At 42.0% G+C, this 17,838-nt stretch overlaps 1 protein-coding gene across 8 annotated transcripts in view; it reads left to right on the top strand.

Moving 5' to 3' along the window:
- The first annotated feature begins 2,320 nt into the window (after positions 1-2,320).
- Positions 2,321-17,838, top strand: part of LOC110521687 (nucleoprotein TPR) — a 37,401-nt gene continuing 21,883 nt past the window's right edge. For 4 of the 8 annotated variants that reach the window (XM_036968490.1, XM_036968495.1, XM_036968491.1 and 1 more), the window contains exons 1-16: positions 2,321-2,504; positions 3,004-3,108; positions 3,270-3,343; positions 3,430-3,526; positions 3,619-3,722; positions 3,847-4,011; positions 5,278-5,451; positions 10,150-10,237; positions 10,390-10,530; positions 11,227-11,324; positions 15,227-15,424; positions 15,843-15,950; positions 16,154-16,380; positions 16,655-16,818; positions 17,032-17,174; positions 17,682-17,830. In XM_036968490.1, coding sequence (XP_036824385.1) covers positions 2,354-2,504; positions 3,004-3,108; positions 3,270-3,343; positions 3,430-3,526; positions 3,619-3,722; positions 3,847-4,011; positions 5,278-5,451; positions 10,150-10,237; positions 10,390-10,530; positions 11,227-11,324; positions 15,227-15,424; positions 15,843-15,950; positions 16,154-16,380; positions 16,655-16,818; positions 17,032-17,174; positions 17,682-17,830 — 2,186 coding nt within the window. In that variant the 5' untranslated portion in view covers positions 2,321-2,353. The remainder of the gene's footprint in view (positions 2,505-3,003; positions 3,109-3,269; positions 3,344-3,429; positions 3,527-3,618; positions 3,723-3,846; positions 4,012-5,277; positions 5,452-10,149; positions 10,238-10,389; positions 10,531-11,226; positions 11,325-15,226; positions 15,425-15,842; positions 15,951-16,153; positions 16,381-16,654; positions 16,819-17,031; positions 17,175-17,681; positions 17,831-17,838) is intronic. The other 4 variants (XM_036968496.1, XM_036968494.1, XM_036968493.1 and 1 more) reach the window with 1 other exon arrangement.

The raw sequence follows: 17,838 nt of genomic DNA, 5'->3' as shown, positions 1-17,838 counted from the left end.
ACTGTTTAGCTCCCCAACCATGTAATTTAGCTTTTAAATTCTGTTGTCGACTACAAACTGGAACAAAAACCTGCATCCACACTGGCCTTCACAAGACAATATTCCCAAAAGGTGATGCGTCTAAAACCTTATAAAAGAATAGTGCCCTCCAGTGGACATTTGGAGTATTACTTCTAGATAAGCCCTATCTACCATTTGAACATGGATGACACTGCATAGAAGCACTGGCAGACTTACTGTTAGGCTGAAGAGGTAATTAATTTCCTTAGGCCTCACATCAAGGGTTCACTTGAGCTGAGCTTGAGAACATTTTTATTTAAATGCTCTTCTCCTGGCATAATAGAAAAATCCCCATCAGTCTTCTGATAAAAGCTATAGATGTTTTTTTTGCAAGGGCTGCATCGCAATACGACGATTTCGGCCTTCCACATCTGAGGTGTTTGTCAGACCTTGAAAAGCGGTCAACTCACGAAAACGTCTAGTGTGCGAACGGTTTGGCATACAAGTTAATATGACTGATCTATGAAAGAGGGTACAACCCCCTCCCCCCAAGTGTCACAGGACTCGTCTGAATGTAACCTGGTACCCGGCTGAAAATGTATGGCAGTGAATTTCCACGTCAAAGGTATTTTCACAGTAAAAAAAAAAAGAAGTATTTTTTATTTTAACAACATCACGGATATAGGACAGACACTTAAAAACATTCTTCCTTTTGATAAATTTTTTTGACTGGTTTTCCCATGTATTAATCTTATTAAATGGGCTAATAGCAGTTAGGCCAAATTCAATGTTTCATCAAAAAACATTTTTTTATACCAACAGTCAAAAAATTACTGCCTTGCCTGGTTCATCAACTATTTCTCTGATAGAGTTCAGTGTGTCAAATCGGAGGGCCTGTTGTCCCGGCCTCTGGCAGTCTCTGGGGGTGCCACAGGGTTCAATTATTGTATTCATCAATGATGTCGCTCTTGCTGCTGGTGAGTCTCTGATCCACCTCTACGCAGACGACACCATTCTGTATACTTCTGGCCCTTCTTTGGACACTGTTAACAACCCTCCAGATGAGCTTCAATGCCATACAACTCTCCTTCCGTGGCCTCCAATTGCTCTTAAATACAAGTAAAACTAAATGCATGCTCTTCAACCGATCACTGCCTGCACCTGCCCACCTGTCCAGCATCACTACTCTGGACGGTTCTGACTTAGAATACGTGGACAACTACAAATACCTAGGTGTCTGGTTAGACTGTAAACTCTCCTTCCAGACTCACATCAAACATCTCCAATCCAAAGTTAAATCTAGAATAGGCTTCCTATTTCGCAACAAAGCATTCTTCACTCATGCTGCCAAACATACCCTCGTAAAACTGACCATCCTATCGATCCTCGACTTCGGCGATGTCATTTACAAAATAGCCTCCAATACCCTACTCAATGAATTTGTTGCAGTCTATCACAGTGCCATCCGTTTTGTCACCAAAGCCCCATATACTACCCACCACTGCGACCTGTACGCTCTCGTTGGCCGGCCCTCGCTTCATACTCGTTGCCAAACCCACTGGCTCCAGGTCATCTACAAGACCCTGCTAGGTAAAGTCCCCCCTTATCTCAGCTCGCTGGTCACCATAGCACCACCCACCTGTAGCACGCGCTCCAGCAGGTATATCTCTGGTCACCCCCAAAACCAATTCTTCCTTTGGCCGCTTCTCCTTCCAGTTCTCTGCTGCCAATGACTGGAACGAACTACAAAAATCTCTGAAACTGGAAACACTTATCTCCCTGACTAGCTTTAAGCACCAGCTGTCAGAGCAGCTCACAGGTTACTGCACCTGTTGTAAGGTTGATAGTGTAAAAAAATGTCAACTCAAATTGACTAATTTGAGTTGTACTACCTCACTATTGTGGAGAGATGTACTGTTTGGATTCTTTACATACAATAGAAAAAAGCTGAAACATTATGTAATTAATTTCATTATTCTTTTGGCCAAATTTCATATACACAAATGTAAACAGAAAACCACATTTTCGTACCCTACAAAAAGAAATTGAACTGTATTTTAAGACGGTTAAATGCTCTACTAACAAAAAAGCTGTTAGAATTGTAAGTATATGCATGTCCCTTAAGGTCCTTATGTAATTGTAATGTAATATTGTACCCCCTAGCTCGATTGTCCATTGTTTGTAATCTATGTATGCTTGCGTTCCCTCATGTGCTTTATGTATTGTTTTGTTGTTAATACAAATAAAATAAAAATTAATTTAAAAAAACAAAAAAAAAGTATCTCACCACACAGGTCACTGAGAACAAGTAGTCACTGCGCCTGCTCAGATCCAGGTGTTACGTGAGGAGAAAATGTCTGCAGTGCTACTACAAGCTCTGGAGCGCGCTGAGATAACGAAACTCCCGAAAGCTGTTCAAAATAAACTGGAAAAGCTCATCTCTGATCTGCAATATGAAATAGATTTCCTCAAGTCACACCAGGAGCAATTTAGAGTCGATAGTGGTAAGAAATGGCCGAATAGGAGGTCATTATATGTGTACAGCCCCAGCTAACTACGTAGTAGGATAACGCGTGGATGGCCTTGACCGGCAGCATCGACAACTGTTTACTAGCTAGTTTTCAAGGCAGAGGAATATGATGGATTCAAAAATAGCTTTCCAACATTGTTTATCGACCATGTCTAAATTGCTTTGCTACTGTAACTAGCTAGCGTTAGCTGTACTGTCTGGCGTAACCTGGTGAATGAATGACTGAGTAGGGTAACGTTAGCTCAGGGTCTCCCCTGTTGCTGGAGCGCTAACGTTACCCTCCTTCCTGTATGTTCTCCAGGAATAGGATTGGAGAGTCCTGCGTTCTCTTGTTGAAAACTTCTCTACTCTCTGTCCCTATAGCTAGCTAAACGTGGAAGTAGCTAGGCAACTTCATTAAAGTATTTTGATTTATAATTTAGCTTTCAAGACGAGAGCAGCCAAGTTGACATGTGTTGTTGTCACTCTTGCAGAACAACAGTTATTTGAGAAAGTGCAGCGTCTTGAGCAGAGTCAGGAACAGTTTGTGACCCAGACTGAACAGCACCACAAACTCCGAGAGGAGTTCACCAAGATCAGTAAGTGGAACTAGTTATATGATCCAGCCAAAGTCTCTTTAATGACTGCTGCATACATGTAAACACTAGTATGTGATGCATGTTTGGCTATTTACTGACCATGACTAAAGAATGGGGGATGGCAATCTACCATTTCATGAAATTGCTCTTCTTTTCTATAGATGAAGAACTCAAGAGTGTGCGGGAAAATAATAAAAAGTGTGAAATCAACCAAGAAAAGTTTACATCTGAACAGGTGAGACTCATGATCTTGTCACCTCTTTGACGGTTGGTGTTGACACCTTTTGGGGCTTAATATAGATGTACACATTTTTATTCTAGGTCCAGTTCTCAAAAGCCAAAGATGAACTGGAGTCAGAGAAGAGGGAGCTTGTGCATACACTGGAGAGGAGATCTCAGGAAGTGGACTATCTGAGTGGTATGGATGAATCTATGTGGAGGGATATACACACACACACACACACACACACAGTCTTTATCTAATGTCTATGGGATTTATTTGATCATCAGAGGACTTGCAGCACCTCAATAACAAAGTGGCAGAAGTCAATACAACAAAGATGGGGCTGCAGCTCAAGCTGGATGAGCTCGAATCCTCAGAGGTCAACATCAAGGTGAGCCTATTTGAATGTTCTGTAACTTGTGAACTCTTGAATAGGACCCAGCTCTTAAGGAAGGTGTTAAAATGATCCAATACATCATATGTGTAATCCACACTGTTGTGCCTATTACCTCCAGTACCGTGAGAAGCGTATGGCGCAGGAGAAGGAGCTGTTGCAGGACCAGACGGCCTGGCTGAATGGAGAGCTCAAGGCTAAGAGTGAGGAGCTGCTGGCCCTGTCACGTCAGAAGGGCAACGAGATCCTGGAGCTCAAGTGCAGCCTTGAGAACAAAGAGGATGAGGTATGACCAAGACAAGCCCAATAATGGACTAAAGGAGCCTAACGTTACTCCTTATAGTCCAAGGACCTTACATGTTCTGTTACAGGTGAATTGGCTGTGGAAGCCAAAACAGCCAAATACTCCATCTAAAAGTGAATTGATTCTCAATTGCGATACAGTTCTAGAAACATAAGACTATTTTCATATTACATAAAAATAATTTCACAAATGCAAATTTACACATACATAACCGTTTTTACCACGGTTGCAGCCGACAGTATTTCTCATTGACAACACGTTTGTGGCGTCAGTCTTCCGTTTATACACAGGTGTTCGGAGACGCAGACACCTAATTAGCACTGGCGGCCCAACTCTGTTTTCCTTCTGTTTTCTGTAAACAAGCTCTGTAACATGGAAATATGGCCATGTGGGAACCCTACCGTTATAAAGATATGAAGTTATTTAACCTTTTTAATTTTTGGGAAAAATGTATCGCTGATATGAACAATCCTTATGTTTCCAAAGCAGTACTGCAAGCGATGCTTGTCAATGTTTAGAGCAAGCATCCGGGCTCTTAACAAAACTCCATGGCATTGTTGAATACTCATTTATGATTGGCTTGAAGGGCATTCTATAGCATCCATTATTTCCCTATTACGCATGGTGTATCAGCACGGTAGAATTCAATGGCTATAGTTCATTCTGATATTTTCTATTGAGCTGTTTCTGAAAGCAAAAGTCGAATTGAAAACATTATTGACATTGTTGAATTCGATTTTCATAATAGCAAGCTAGGACTTGATAGTTTAGTTAACTAAACTAGCAATTACGTTTGGATACCATGGCAACTACTGTATCTATCTAGTAAACTTGCTAGTAGCTACTTCAGTGGATGTTGAACACATTTCTACCTGCAAATGTGTTAAATTATAGCCATGGTATAAAAGGGATAATCCATTCGTGGCTCTGCGTTCTCTGGAAAATAATGCAACTCCGTGGAATGTCAGTTCCATTCCACCTTCCACGTCGTTCATTATTTTCTAGAGAAAGCATAACCCCTCGTTGATGATCTCTGACGTAGTTAGCGTCTGAATGGGGTAAACCAAGACATAACAGTAAAAAAGCATTATTTTTCTATCATAAATAGTTATGTTGGGACAACTGTACATGCTGGTTTCATATTCATCTATTGAGTATGTTTTTGATATGACAATGTCTCTAAACTATTACCTGACTGGTTTATCCCCATCTACTGTGTCAACATTATGTTTTCGGTTGTTTTTGTAGTTGAACAGAGTCCAGGACCAAGTGACAAGTTTAAAGACTTCAAGTGAAAGCCTTCAGAAGCAGACTGAAGACATGATCAGCAAACTGAAAGAGGCTAAGGAGCAGCACGCTAGCATGGAGGAGAAGTTTAGGAATGAGCTGAATGCCAACATAAAGCTCTCCAACTTGTACAAGGTATGTAGAACAAGTCTAGGATTTGCTTTCAATTCCAATGAGTACTCTATAGCTCTCAAAATCAGTCATGATTACAGATGTTGCTAATTTGATCGGTAATTTTTTTTTTGCTTTTCAAATCAAATGTCTTTGTCACATGCACCAAATATAACGGGTGTATATTTTACCGTGAAATGCTGACTTATAAATAAGCCCTTTCTCAACAATGCAGAGTTAAAAAGTGAGGGAAATTAGCACACAAAAAAAGGAAACGGTAACACAATAAAATAACGAGGCTATATACAAGGAGTACGGTAGGGGTAAAAGTAGTGATGCACCGATATGACATTTTTTGTTCGATTATGAGCTCCGATATTTTCCTTGACAAAAAACTCGATACCGATATTTAAAATTTTAGCAGCCCTTTGAGCATTCTAGTACAGTTAAATAGTTAACACACACACATGGATGGAGCGGTCTAAGACACTGCATCTCAGTGCAAGAGGCATCACTACAGTCCCTGGTTCGAATCCAGGCTGTATCACATCCGGACGTAATTGGGAGTCCCATAGGGCGGCGCACAATTGGCCCAGCATCGTCCGGGGTAGGCCGTCATTGTAAATAAGAATTTGTTCTTAACTGACTTGCCTAGTTAAATAAAGATTACACACACACACTACACTGACCAAAACGTTGTTTTGTTGGTATTTACGTATGTCCCCATTAGCAGTAAAACATAATCAAAACCTATTTATTTCACTTGCTGTGGTGTTTCGTTGTTCAGTCGTTTCATTCTCAACCAGGATTTCTATGGAATGCCGTTTGAGCCTTTGCGTGTCAAAAAAGATACACGTTAAATAGTGTCATAAGCTTGTCGACCAATCAGGACCTGAATATACACGTCGCATAATTTAAAGCGTTCATAAATTGTTAGTGTAGTTATTACACATTGAATACACTATCACTCGTATTTCATATGTCACAACGATTCATCGATACGTATGCTATGATGCTGGTAAAGTTGTCTCAAGCACCTACTGTGCTGGTCAAAAAAAAAAGCTAGCTAGCTCATGGATGGAAACAATGTTCTTTCCCAAAAGCATAGCTACTGAAACAGATTGTCATTTTGCTATCTTTAGCTAGCTAACTATATAGCTAGGTGTCATCATCTAAAATAAGTTCTTATTTGATACAGCCTGGATTCGAACTAGGGACTGTAGTGACGCGTCTTGCACTGAGATGCAGTGCCTTAGAACGCTGCGTCCGTGCGTATGTTAACTATTTAACTGTACTGGAATCCTTAAAAGGCCGCTAACATTTTTAATATCAGTTATCGATGACGGGTTTTTTGTCAAGGAAAATATCGGTATCGGCCAAACATGTCTGTGCATCACTACTGCGAATACAAATACCTTAAAGGGTAGGGACGTGGATCGGAACCAGTTAGTATTTGTTGTAACCACCATTTTGCTTCATGCAGCGCGACACCTCTCCTTCGCATAGAGTTGATCAGGCTGTTTATTGTGGCTTGTGGAATGTTGTCCCACTCCTCTTCAATGGCTGTGTGAATTTGCTGGATATTTACATTTTAGCCATTTAGCGGACTCTCTTATCCAGAGCGACTTAGTGCATTCATCTTAAGATAGCTAGGTGGGACAACACAGCACAGGCATAAAGGTACATTTTTCCTCAACTTGGCTATCCGTAGAGTCAGAGCTAGAAGGTGTGTGGGGGTCAAGTGCTGGTTGAGGTAAGGAAGAGGATTATTTAAGATACTGTATGAAGAGGTAGGGTTTCAGATGTTTTCGGAAGATGGGTAGGGACTCTGCTGTTCTAGCTTCAAGGGGAAGCTGGTTCCACCGCCAGGACAGACAAGAGCTTGGACTGGGCTGAGCGGGAGCTGCCCTCCCCTAGGTAGAACGGAGTGATCGGGTCGGGATGTAGGGTTTGCGCATACCCAGGAGGTAGGGAGGGGCAGTCCTCTTGCTATTCCCGTAGGTAACCACCATGGTCTTTTAGTGGATGCGAGCTGGAAGCCATTGGAGTGTGCAGCCAGTGAGTGGAAGCCAGTGGAGTGTGCAGAGGAGCGGGGTGACATTTTTGGAGAAGTTGCAGGGGTTTGATTGGTCAAGTGGGAAGCCCAGCCAACAGCAAGTTGCAGAAGTCCAGGCTGGGGAGGACAAGTGCCTGGATTAGGACCTGCACTAATTCCTGTGTGAGGTAGGGTCATACTCTATGGATGTTGTAGAGCATGAACCTGCAGGAGCGGGTCACTGATTTCATGTTTTAAAAAAAACAAAAAAACAGGGTTTTGTCCAGGGTCACACCAAGTTTCTTTGCACTCTGGGAGGTTGACACTGTGTAGTTGTCAACTGTGATGGAGGCCTTTGAGCAGGCAGGCCTTCCCGTGAGGATGAGCAGTTTTGTTTTGTTGAGCTTGAGGTGGTGGGTCGACATGCAAGTTGAGGTGGGGGGGGGGGGGGGGGGGGGGTAGTTGACATCTGTATAGAAATGATAGGAGAGACCACGTGAGGATATGATGGAGGCGAGTGACTTGGTGTATAGAGAGAAAATGAAAGGGCCTAGAATCGAGCCCTGGGGGGCAAAATTAGTGAGAGTACGTAGTGCAGACACAGATCCTCTCCATGTCACCTGGTAGGAGCGGCCTGCCATGTAGGATGCAGTACAAGAGTGTGCATATCCTGAGACGCCCAGCCCTAGGAGGATCTGATACGTTCAGTGTCGAAGGCAGCGGAGAGATCTAGAAGGATGAGAACAGGGGAGAGAGAGTCAACTTTGGCAGTGTGGAGAGCCTCCATGTCACAGAGTAGAGCAGTCTCGTTGAGTGACCCGTCTTGGTTAGTGTCGAGAAGATTGTTCTGAGAGAGATAATGAGAAAGTTAATCAGAGACAGCATTCTCAATTGTTTTACAAAAAAATGAAGAAGTGAAAAAGGTCTATAGTTTTTAATGTCAGTTGAGTCGAGTGTTGGTTTCTTAAAGAGGGGATGCATCCAGTGGTATTGGCGGGAACTGGAACATGCTGTCCTCCACGTCGATCCCAAACATGCTCAGTGGGTGACATATCTGGTGAATATGCAGGCTATGGAAGAACTGGGACATTTTCAGCTTGCAGGAATTGTGTACAGATCCTTGCATTATCATGCTGAAACGCATAAGGTGATGGCGGCGGCTGAATGGCACGACAATGGGCTTCAGGATCTCATCACAATATCTCTGTATGTACAAATTACCATTGATAAAATACAATTGTGTCAGTAGCTTATTCCTGCCCATAACCATAACCCCACTGACACCATTGGGGCACTCTGTTCACAATATTGACATCAGCAAACCGTCATACACACTGTCTGCTATTTGAAAACGGGATTTATCATGAAGAGCACACTTCTCCAGTGTGCTAGTGGCCATCGAAGGTGAGCATTTGCCCACTGAAATGCCCACTGAAATCAGTTAGGATGCCGAACTGCGGTCAGGACAAGACCCTGGTGAGGACGACGAGCACGCAGATGAGCTTCCCTGAGACGATTTCTGCTCTGGTGGACATTCCTGCAGTCAGCATGCCAATTGCTTGAGACATCAGTGGCATTGTTGTGTGATAAAACTGCACATTTTAGTGGCATTTTATTGTCCCCAGCACAAGGTGCACCTGTGTAATGATCATGCTGTTTAATCAGCTTCTTGATATGCCACATCTGTCAGGTGGATGGATTATCTTGTCAAAGGAGAAATGCTCACTAATGGGAATGTGCACAAAATGTTTGAGAAATAAGCTTTGTGCATGTGGCAAATGTTTGAGATCTTTTATTTCAGCTCATGAAACATGGGACCAACACTACATGTTGCGTTTATATTTTTGTTCAGTATAGACTAAAACTTTCTTGGTAAATAATATGGTCTACAGCTTATCATGAGGCATTCCAACCTTGAGACTTCCTTTTAATATTAGAGATCGCGCACCAGCTGTTGCAAACAGAGAGACACACAACTGCTGTTCTCATAGAAAAAACAGCTAGAATTATATTTTCCATGTCCTTGTTCATCCAAGAATCGGAAAACAAAGGATATTGCAGTTCTTCAGATCACTTTGATAGGATAGTCTCGAACGGAGCTCGTCCAGTTTATTCTCCAGTAATTGCAGGTTTGCCAATCGAATGGAGGGCAGAGGCGGTTTATCCACTCGCCGACATAGTCTCATCAGATATCCCGCACGCTGGTCTCTGTAACACCGCCTCTTCCTTTTTCGAGTGTCTGGGATTTGGGCCTTGTCCGGTATGAGAAAGCATGACCTTCGCATCAGACTCATTAAAGTAAAAATCCTCATCCAAATAGAGGTTTGCGATCGCTGTTCTGATGTCCAAAAGCTATTTTTGGTCATAGGAAACAGTGGCAGAAACATTATGTCGAAAAAAATTTAAGATCAGCGCAAAAAACACTAAATGGCATAATTGGTCAAGTGCCCATAAAATGGCTGCTATTCCCTCCAGTGCCATTCTACAGTATTTTCTTTATTTTTTAATAATTTTTTACTTTAGTTACAAAAAAATAGCTTTTTTTGTGGGTAAGCTTTTGGTGACCATTTTAGTTAACAGGTGCATGTTACATTTTCATGGTGGATGAAGTGAATAATTTAGCTAATAAGTGCATTAATTGTTCCTGTCCAAACACTGGCCAACAACCCTTTACCTTGTCTTCCCAGGGAGCTGCTGCAGACTCTGAGTCCAAGAGTGAGGAGTTGAGTGGGGCTGTAGAGGAGCTGCACAAGCTGCTGAAGGATGCTGTAGAAGGTGAGGGAGGGAGAGAGAGACCAGAAAGACAGTCACACACAACTATTGTCTCAATGCAAAACTGTCTAACACAGGCACTATGTTTTCTTGTCATTGGTAGGCTAACTTTATTTGTCATTAGTCTGAATTCTCCTCTCCTTTCCTCTCTACAGCGAACAAGGCCCTGGAGGTGAAACTGCAGGAGATGGATGCCTGTCGGATCAAGGAGGCTGCTGAGCTGAAGGACAGTATCTCCAGTCTGGAGAAAGAACTGGACAACGCCAACGAACTTCTGTCCGACACCAAGCTCAGAGGTCAGACTTAAGAAAAAATCAGCGGTTTTTTTACTGAAAAGTTGACTGGACCTTCAAATGACTTTAATAGGGATGCTGTCTCTCCGAGTTAGCATCATTACCAGCAGATTTGACAAACTGGCCACAGTCTGATTTCTATTGATCAAAGAATGATCAAAGAAACCCCATCATCCGAATACAAATCATTCTTGTTTTAGGATGATGGGGTTTCTTTGATCATGCTCTGGAGACTTTAGTGTGAAATTGTTAGCAGTTGATGTTATTCTTTAATAACACAGACCCCAAAGCAAATCAGGGGGAGGAAAATAGGTCTATTCAAAATGCACAAATCATGCTTGGAAGTAGTAGATGGTCATTCTCCCCTGTCCTCAGTGATGCTCTCCAGTGATTCTCTCCCCAGAAGAAAGGGACAGGATCTAGTTTTATAACCCAGCCCTAGCCTGTGGTTGACCAACTAGAAGTCCTTGCAGTACAACATGGCCAAATAACAAGTATTCTATTTCAGGCTAACTGTATAGACAAATTCCTGCCATTTTCTCTGACCCATTGATAAATCATTCCTTATTACAGAAAAAACACTTACCATTGATCGTTATTTCTATTTACTTTCTCTGCGTTGTGTATTTATCTTCGACATATTCTTACAAAATGGAGGAGGAACCTGTTTGCATGGTTGTCTATTTCAATGCCCTGCAGGTGCAGCCTCAGTGCTGTCAGAGGAAACGGTTACCACCATGTCCCCAACTGCAGCCGCCGTGGCCAAGATTGTCAAACCTGGCATGAAGCTGACTGAGGTAACCACTAGAGAACGGCCGACGTGGATTTGTTTTAGGGCCAATACCGTTTTTTGGGGTGTCAAGGAGGCCGATGGCCAGTATTTTAAGCCGATATTCAATATTTTTGTATATAGTTCCCCCATTTTAGGGGTACCAAAAGTATTGGGCCAAATATGTGTATTAAAGTAGTAAAAAGTTACGTATTTGGTCCCATGTTCTTAGCATGCAATGACTACATCAAGTTTGTGACTATACATATTTGTTGAATGCATTTGCTGTTTGTTTTGGTTGTTTCAAATCATTTTGTGCCTAATAGAAATTAATGGTAAATAATGTATTGTCATTTTGGAGTCACTTTTATTGTAATCAAGTATAGAATGTTTCGAAACACTTCTGCATTAATATGGACGCTACCATGATTACGGATAATCCTGAATGAATCCTGAATAATGATGCACAAATATACTCCCCCAAAAATGCATGTCTTGGGGTGGTGATATTTGTGCGTCAAACTTTCTCGCTGACCATTCACAATTCATTCAGGATTATCTGTAAACAGTAGCATCCACATTACTGTAGAAGTGTTTAGAAATTCGATTTTATTATTTGCAATAAAGGTGACACGTTACATTATTTACCATTCATTTATATTGGTCGCAAAATAATCGGAAAGGTTAGTATGTCTTGGGGGTATGGTATTTGTGCGTCTAACTTTCTCACTCATTCACATGAGCTGGAAAGCAACCAAAACAAAAAGCAAATGCATCCCACAAATTGGTAGAATCACAAGCTTGATATAGTTATTGTGTGCTATGAAGATGGGACCAAATACTAAACTTTTCACTACTTTAATACACATACACGTGAATTTGTCCCAATACTGTTGGTCCCCAAAAACGTGGGGACTATGTACAAAATGTGCTGTAATTTGTAAATGGTTCACATGATATGGATGAAAATCCCCTCAAATTAAATCTGGCAGGCTGCACTTCAACCTCATCGTCATATTGTTGTAAATCCAAAGTGCTGGGGTACAGGGCCAAAACAACAGTGTGTCACTGTCCCATTACTTTTGGAGCTCACTGTATATTAGCCTACTGATCATGTTATCAGTAGAAGCCTCACTCCAGCTTGCATAGAAGCATCACTCCAGAATGGCACGCCTGTATGGAAGGACCTCATATAGGCATTGCTGTTTGAGACTATAAAATAGCATTTATTCAATGCAAGTAGTTCCAACGTAACGTCATGATTTATAATCACAGATGCTTATGAAAATAGTTTATTTATTATTTTGTCATTTTCCTTGATCAGGATTTTTTTTTTAAACATTTTTGCTTTCAGGACGCATCTCTAAACAACTCAGCTGCCAGGACGAAATTCGAAACAACTCAATTGGCTAGTTCAGCTATCTGTCAAGAAAAAGGCGGGTTGTAACTTCAGCCTACTGCTACTTTTGGATAGGGCGAGGCTGTAACTCCGCTCCCTTTCACATCTCTCACCATTAGTGATGGGTAGGATTGGGCAGTATTAGGGCTGTTACAGTGACCGTATTACTGCCACACCGGCAGTCATGACCGCAGTCAAATTCCACGTGACCGTTTAGTCACGGCAACTAGGCTTCTCCAAAACTGTGCTTTGATGCTGCTGATGGTCATTAGTAGCCTACCAAATTTGATAACTGCCTGGTACTCAGCACTCCATTGTCCCTCTGCATGATAATGGTCCAGTCTAAATCCAAACTAATTTCACACATATTATTTAGTATATGTAAAGACAAGATTAAAGTAAGAATAGTCTGATGGGTGACAACATTATACCATGTGAATGATGTATTATCACATGTGAATGATGCCCAGCGTGTGCAGTAAGGCAAGAAACAGCACTGATTTTTTTCACATAATAGTCGGACATCTCATGTAGCTAGCTCATAGACTTATATGTTTTGATAAGGTTTGTATCACAACTAAAGTGGCCAAATAACTAACTAAAAATAATTAACTAAAAATAAGCACATTTATCTGCTTTACAACCGGTGTTGGCAGCGCATGAGTTTCAAGTTTGGGGAAGATAATTTTCACCATAAATTCACCGTTTATAATAAAGCATTACATGCATAATCGCATTTGCGGTCACTTTTGAGAACAGTATTTTCCCGCTAATTGCAATTTGGAACATTCCTGCTTATAGCCAGCCTAATGCAGTGTGCACATTGCTGGGCTTATAATGTGAATAAATATCCCAGTAGTTTATCAATATTTTGTGGTAAATGTTCTGATTTGTTGCATCAGCCTCATTGCTTTTAAAATGTGTTTTTTTGATGCTAGTTGTTGTATTCATTTGGGATCTATCACATCCCACAACCTTCTCAGAGTATGTTTGGAATATTTATTTATTGCACAGTAGGACAAATTGACCAATAGAATAGGTCAACTTTTGTACTATGGGGATAGTAAATGGACAGACCAGTGCTTTTGCTGTTCGTTAGGCCTACTCGTCTTTTTGGCTGACGAAATGTAAATCCGTGCAGTTGCGTTCCCGATGTGTCTGTCTTCACTTGAAGCCTACTTCGAAGATGAGATGCCTGTGAGAAGGGCCCGATTACGTGACGGGAATTAGCTAATAAGAATTGAGGTATCTGAGGGAGCCATGTGAGTGAGAGGTGCTTCGGAGCAAAGCGATTGGCAGCCGGGAGGAAGGAATTATAATGATTTTATTCAGCTCAAGGGCACAACTGCCACAAGGCATGGACTATTTTAGGGGGCATTATGTCCAAACGTGGGAATGCATAAATAACTCAAAATTAAGCATATAGGAGGACCTGTTTCTTTGTTAACTGCTCAACACAGAATAGCGGGACTCCTTTGGAAATCCTTTGGAGAAAATATCCTTTCTATTTTATTCAGCTATGTTCAATTGTAGTCTTCATATTATAAAATAATGCCACGGAATTCTAAGCAAATCTTGTCTGCTAAATGAACTAGTATAGCCCACAGCCATATGGCATAGCCAGATCAGGGCCTAACATAAGGACAACTCAGAGTATGCTATTATGTTCTTCTGAAATAGACGACATTTTCTACATATCATGTTTCTTTAGACCTGCCTAAAATAAATAATGGATTAACTGTGATGGTCTAGTCTATATTACATGGATTTATTACCCTTTTTTAAAAGATGTTCCAAAGGTCTGCATCAAGAAGGATTATTTCTTAGTTTTGATGTCTTCACTATTATTCAACAATAGTTTAAAAAATGTCAGATAAACCCTTGAATCAGTAGGTGTCCAAACTTTTGACTGGTACTGTATGTATTCTGTATTTACAGAATTCATCTGCAGAGATTCTTGACTTTGCTCAGCAAATGGTTATATTAAGAAACATGACGCTCATAGTATACAGTACCATGTATTGTATCATAGTATACAGTACCATGTATTGTATCATAGTATACAGTACCATGTATTGTATCATAGTATACAGTACCATATATTGTATCATAGTATACAGTACCATATATTGTGTCATAGTATACAGTACCATGTATTGTGTCATAGTATACAGTATCATATATTGTGTCATAGTATACAGTACCATGTATTGTATCATAGTATACAGTATCATGTATTGTGTCATAGTATACAGTACCATGTATTGTATCATAGTATACAGTACCATATATTGTGTCATAGTATACAGTACCATGTATTGTATCATAGTATACAGTATCATATATTGTATCATAGTATACAGTACCATGTATTGTATCATAGTATACAGTACCATGTATTGTATCATAGTATACAGTACCATGTATTGTATCATAGTATACAGTACCATGTATTGTGTCATAGTATACAGTATCATATATTGTATCATAGTATACAGTATGAGTTTGAGCTTCTTCTTTCTTCTCTCCAGTTGTATACGGCGTATGTGGAGACCCAGGAGGCGCTGGAGCTGCAGCGTGTGGAGAACAAACGGGTGAATAAGTACCTGGATGACATAGTGCAGGAGGTGGAGGCCAAGGGTCCCGTCCTCAAACGCCAGCGGGACGAACATGAGCGCATGCAGAAGTCTGTGGCCAGCCTGTCGGCCAAGCTGGAACAGGCAGTTAAGGTGTTTTTTAATTTTATTTATAGTTTGTAAATTTGTTATACAGTACCAAAAAACCTGCTGTAAGTCAAACGGAGGATATGTGAGGATAGTTAGAAACCAATGTACAGTCAACTCCTGATTAATGCAAGGTTTTGAACTGCACTAAAACTGCACTAAACCAGATCATGCAGATTGTCCAGCGTAAGTGAAAATAATGTGTTTGAATTGTAATTGGTGAACTGCACTGCACTGCTATGTATTTGAGTTGGTATTGGTGAACTGCACTGCACTGCTATGTATTTGAGTTGGTATTGGTGAACTGCACTGCACTGCTATGTATTTGAGTTGGTATTGGTGAACTGCACTGTTGATGCCGTGCACTAATGAAAGTCCACTAAATACGTTCTGACACACTATGACTGGTTACTATGTGTTTCAGGAGGTGCAACGTCTGCAGAAGGTGACTGACGAGGCCAACAAGCACTCTTCTGTCCTGGAGAGAGACAACCGTAGGTCTGAGGTGCAACTGGCAGACATGGCACAGCAGGTGGGACATCCTGTATTATCTCTTTTAGTGAAGCCTCACTGCTTTTCTTAACATCACCTCTAAAACCTCAGTGTTGTCATAGAATTATGTGTGAAAAAAATCTATACAAATGTTGATTATAAAAAAAGTGACTGTTGTAGGTATGACTGTTTTTAATTCGGACATAATCAATAGCTTTTTCACCCCATACCATTACCCACCAGATCCGTGTCCTACTCATTGAGCTGGAGGAGGCACGTGGCAACCACGTAGCATTCGATGAGGAGGTGAGCTCTGCTGACATCAGCAGCACGTCGGAGGTCATCACACAGCACCTGGTGACGTTCCGTGGCGTGGAGGAGCTCCAGCAGCAGAACCAGCGCCTCCTGGTGGCCCTCCGAGAGCTCAGCGACGCACAGGAGAGAGAGGAGACTGAGACCACAGGCACCAAGTGTGATATACTTAATTGTCCATGTTCTTTGCTGATCATTTGTGTTTTGCTTTCATCCCAACCCCCTCCCCCCTAAAATAAGTGTCTGATTGTCCGTGTCTCCATCCAGAAACAACCCTTAGCCCCGACCCACTAGATGCTTTTGTAGGTCTGATTTGGAATAGTATAAGCAATATGGTGGTAGCTCCTGCTCCACCTTTCCTTTTGGTTTCCCTGTCAGCAAAATGTTTCTGTTATCTGTGGATAGGTAAAGGTCATTGTATTCTCCCTCCAGGCGCAGTGAGCTGGAGCGGAGTCTGGAGAAGGCCCAGGCAGAGCTGGAGGCTCTGAGGGAGCAGCGGAGCCACCAGATGCAGCTGGCAGAGTCCATTGTCAGGCAGAGAGACATGTACCGTGTGCTGCTGGCTCAGGCCACTGGAGTCAGCTTCCCTCAGCAAGGTGGGGTTCACATACATTTCCTTCTTCAGGGCCTGATGAGGCTAGTGTAGCCAAACCTTTGTAAATGTGGGTGCAGGAATAAAGCACGGGAGCAACATATACCCTGTGTAGCCTTTTGGTTCTTTATTGTTAGTCAGTTTTGGCCCAGCCCTGGTGGAGAACTTTTAGATTTGTATATTACCTACACACTGACCCTTTGACCTCTTGTCTCAGGTGCAGCACCCGAGGAATTCTCCCTGACCTCCACCCCCCACCGCTCTCCAGCTGCCACCCCCACCACAGCCGCGCCCACTGGAATCGTTACAATGGCGACAGAGTCAACTGAGGCGGTGGAGGCCAAGGCAGCCCTCCGACAGGTGAGCCCACATAATTCTCACCCTTTTGCCCTCAGAACATCCTCAACTTGTCAGGGCATGGACTCTACAAAGTGTCAAAAGCGTTCCACAGGGATGTTGGCCCATGTTGACTCCAATGCTTCCCACAGTTGTGTCAAGTTGGCTGGATGTCCTTTGGGTGGTGGACCATTCTTGATACACACGGTAAACTGTCAAGGGTGAAAAACCCAGCTGCTTTGCATTTCTTGACACAAACCGGTGCACCTGGCACCTACTACCATACCCCATTCAAACGCAATGACAGAGTATTTCTCCCTCAACAGTTTTCCGTATGGGGTGCGCAACTGAATAGTAGGAAGGTGCTCCAAATGTTTTGTACACTCGGTGTATATGCAACATTATCTGTCCTTCTGTCGCATCAAACCACCATTTTATGATAGATCACAAACAATATCCTTCAATCGGGTTGATTAAAAAATTGTTGCTGTACTCTTATCTGAAGGAACATCTTGTTTGCTGTGTGTGTAGTTGCAGGAGGTGTTCTCCTCCTATAAGAGGGAGAGGTCTGAGAGTGACAAGGCCCTGGCGGAACAGACTGAGAAGCTACAGGAGCAGGTGTCTGACCAGAGATCACAGAATGCCAAGATATCCACCCAACTGGAGTTTACCTCCAAGAGGTAAGAGC

This window comes from Oncorhynchus mykiss, chromosome 30 (genome assembly GCF_013265735.2).
Source record: "Oncorhynchus mykiss isolate Arlee chromosome 30, USDA_OmykA_1.1, whole genome shotgun sequence".
In the NCBI taxonomy this organism is placed as follows: domain Eukaryota; kingdom Metazoa; phylum Chordata; class Actinopteri; order Salmoniformes; family Salmonidae; genus Oncorhynchus; species Oncorhynchus mykiss.
This window is presented reverse-complemented; position numbering and strand designations above follow the sequence as displayed.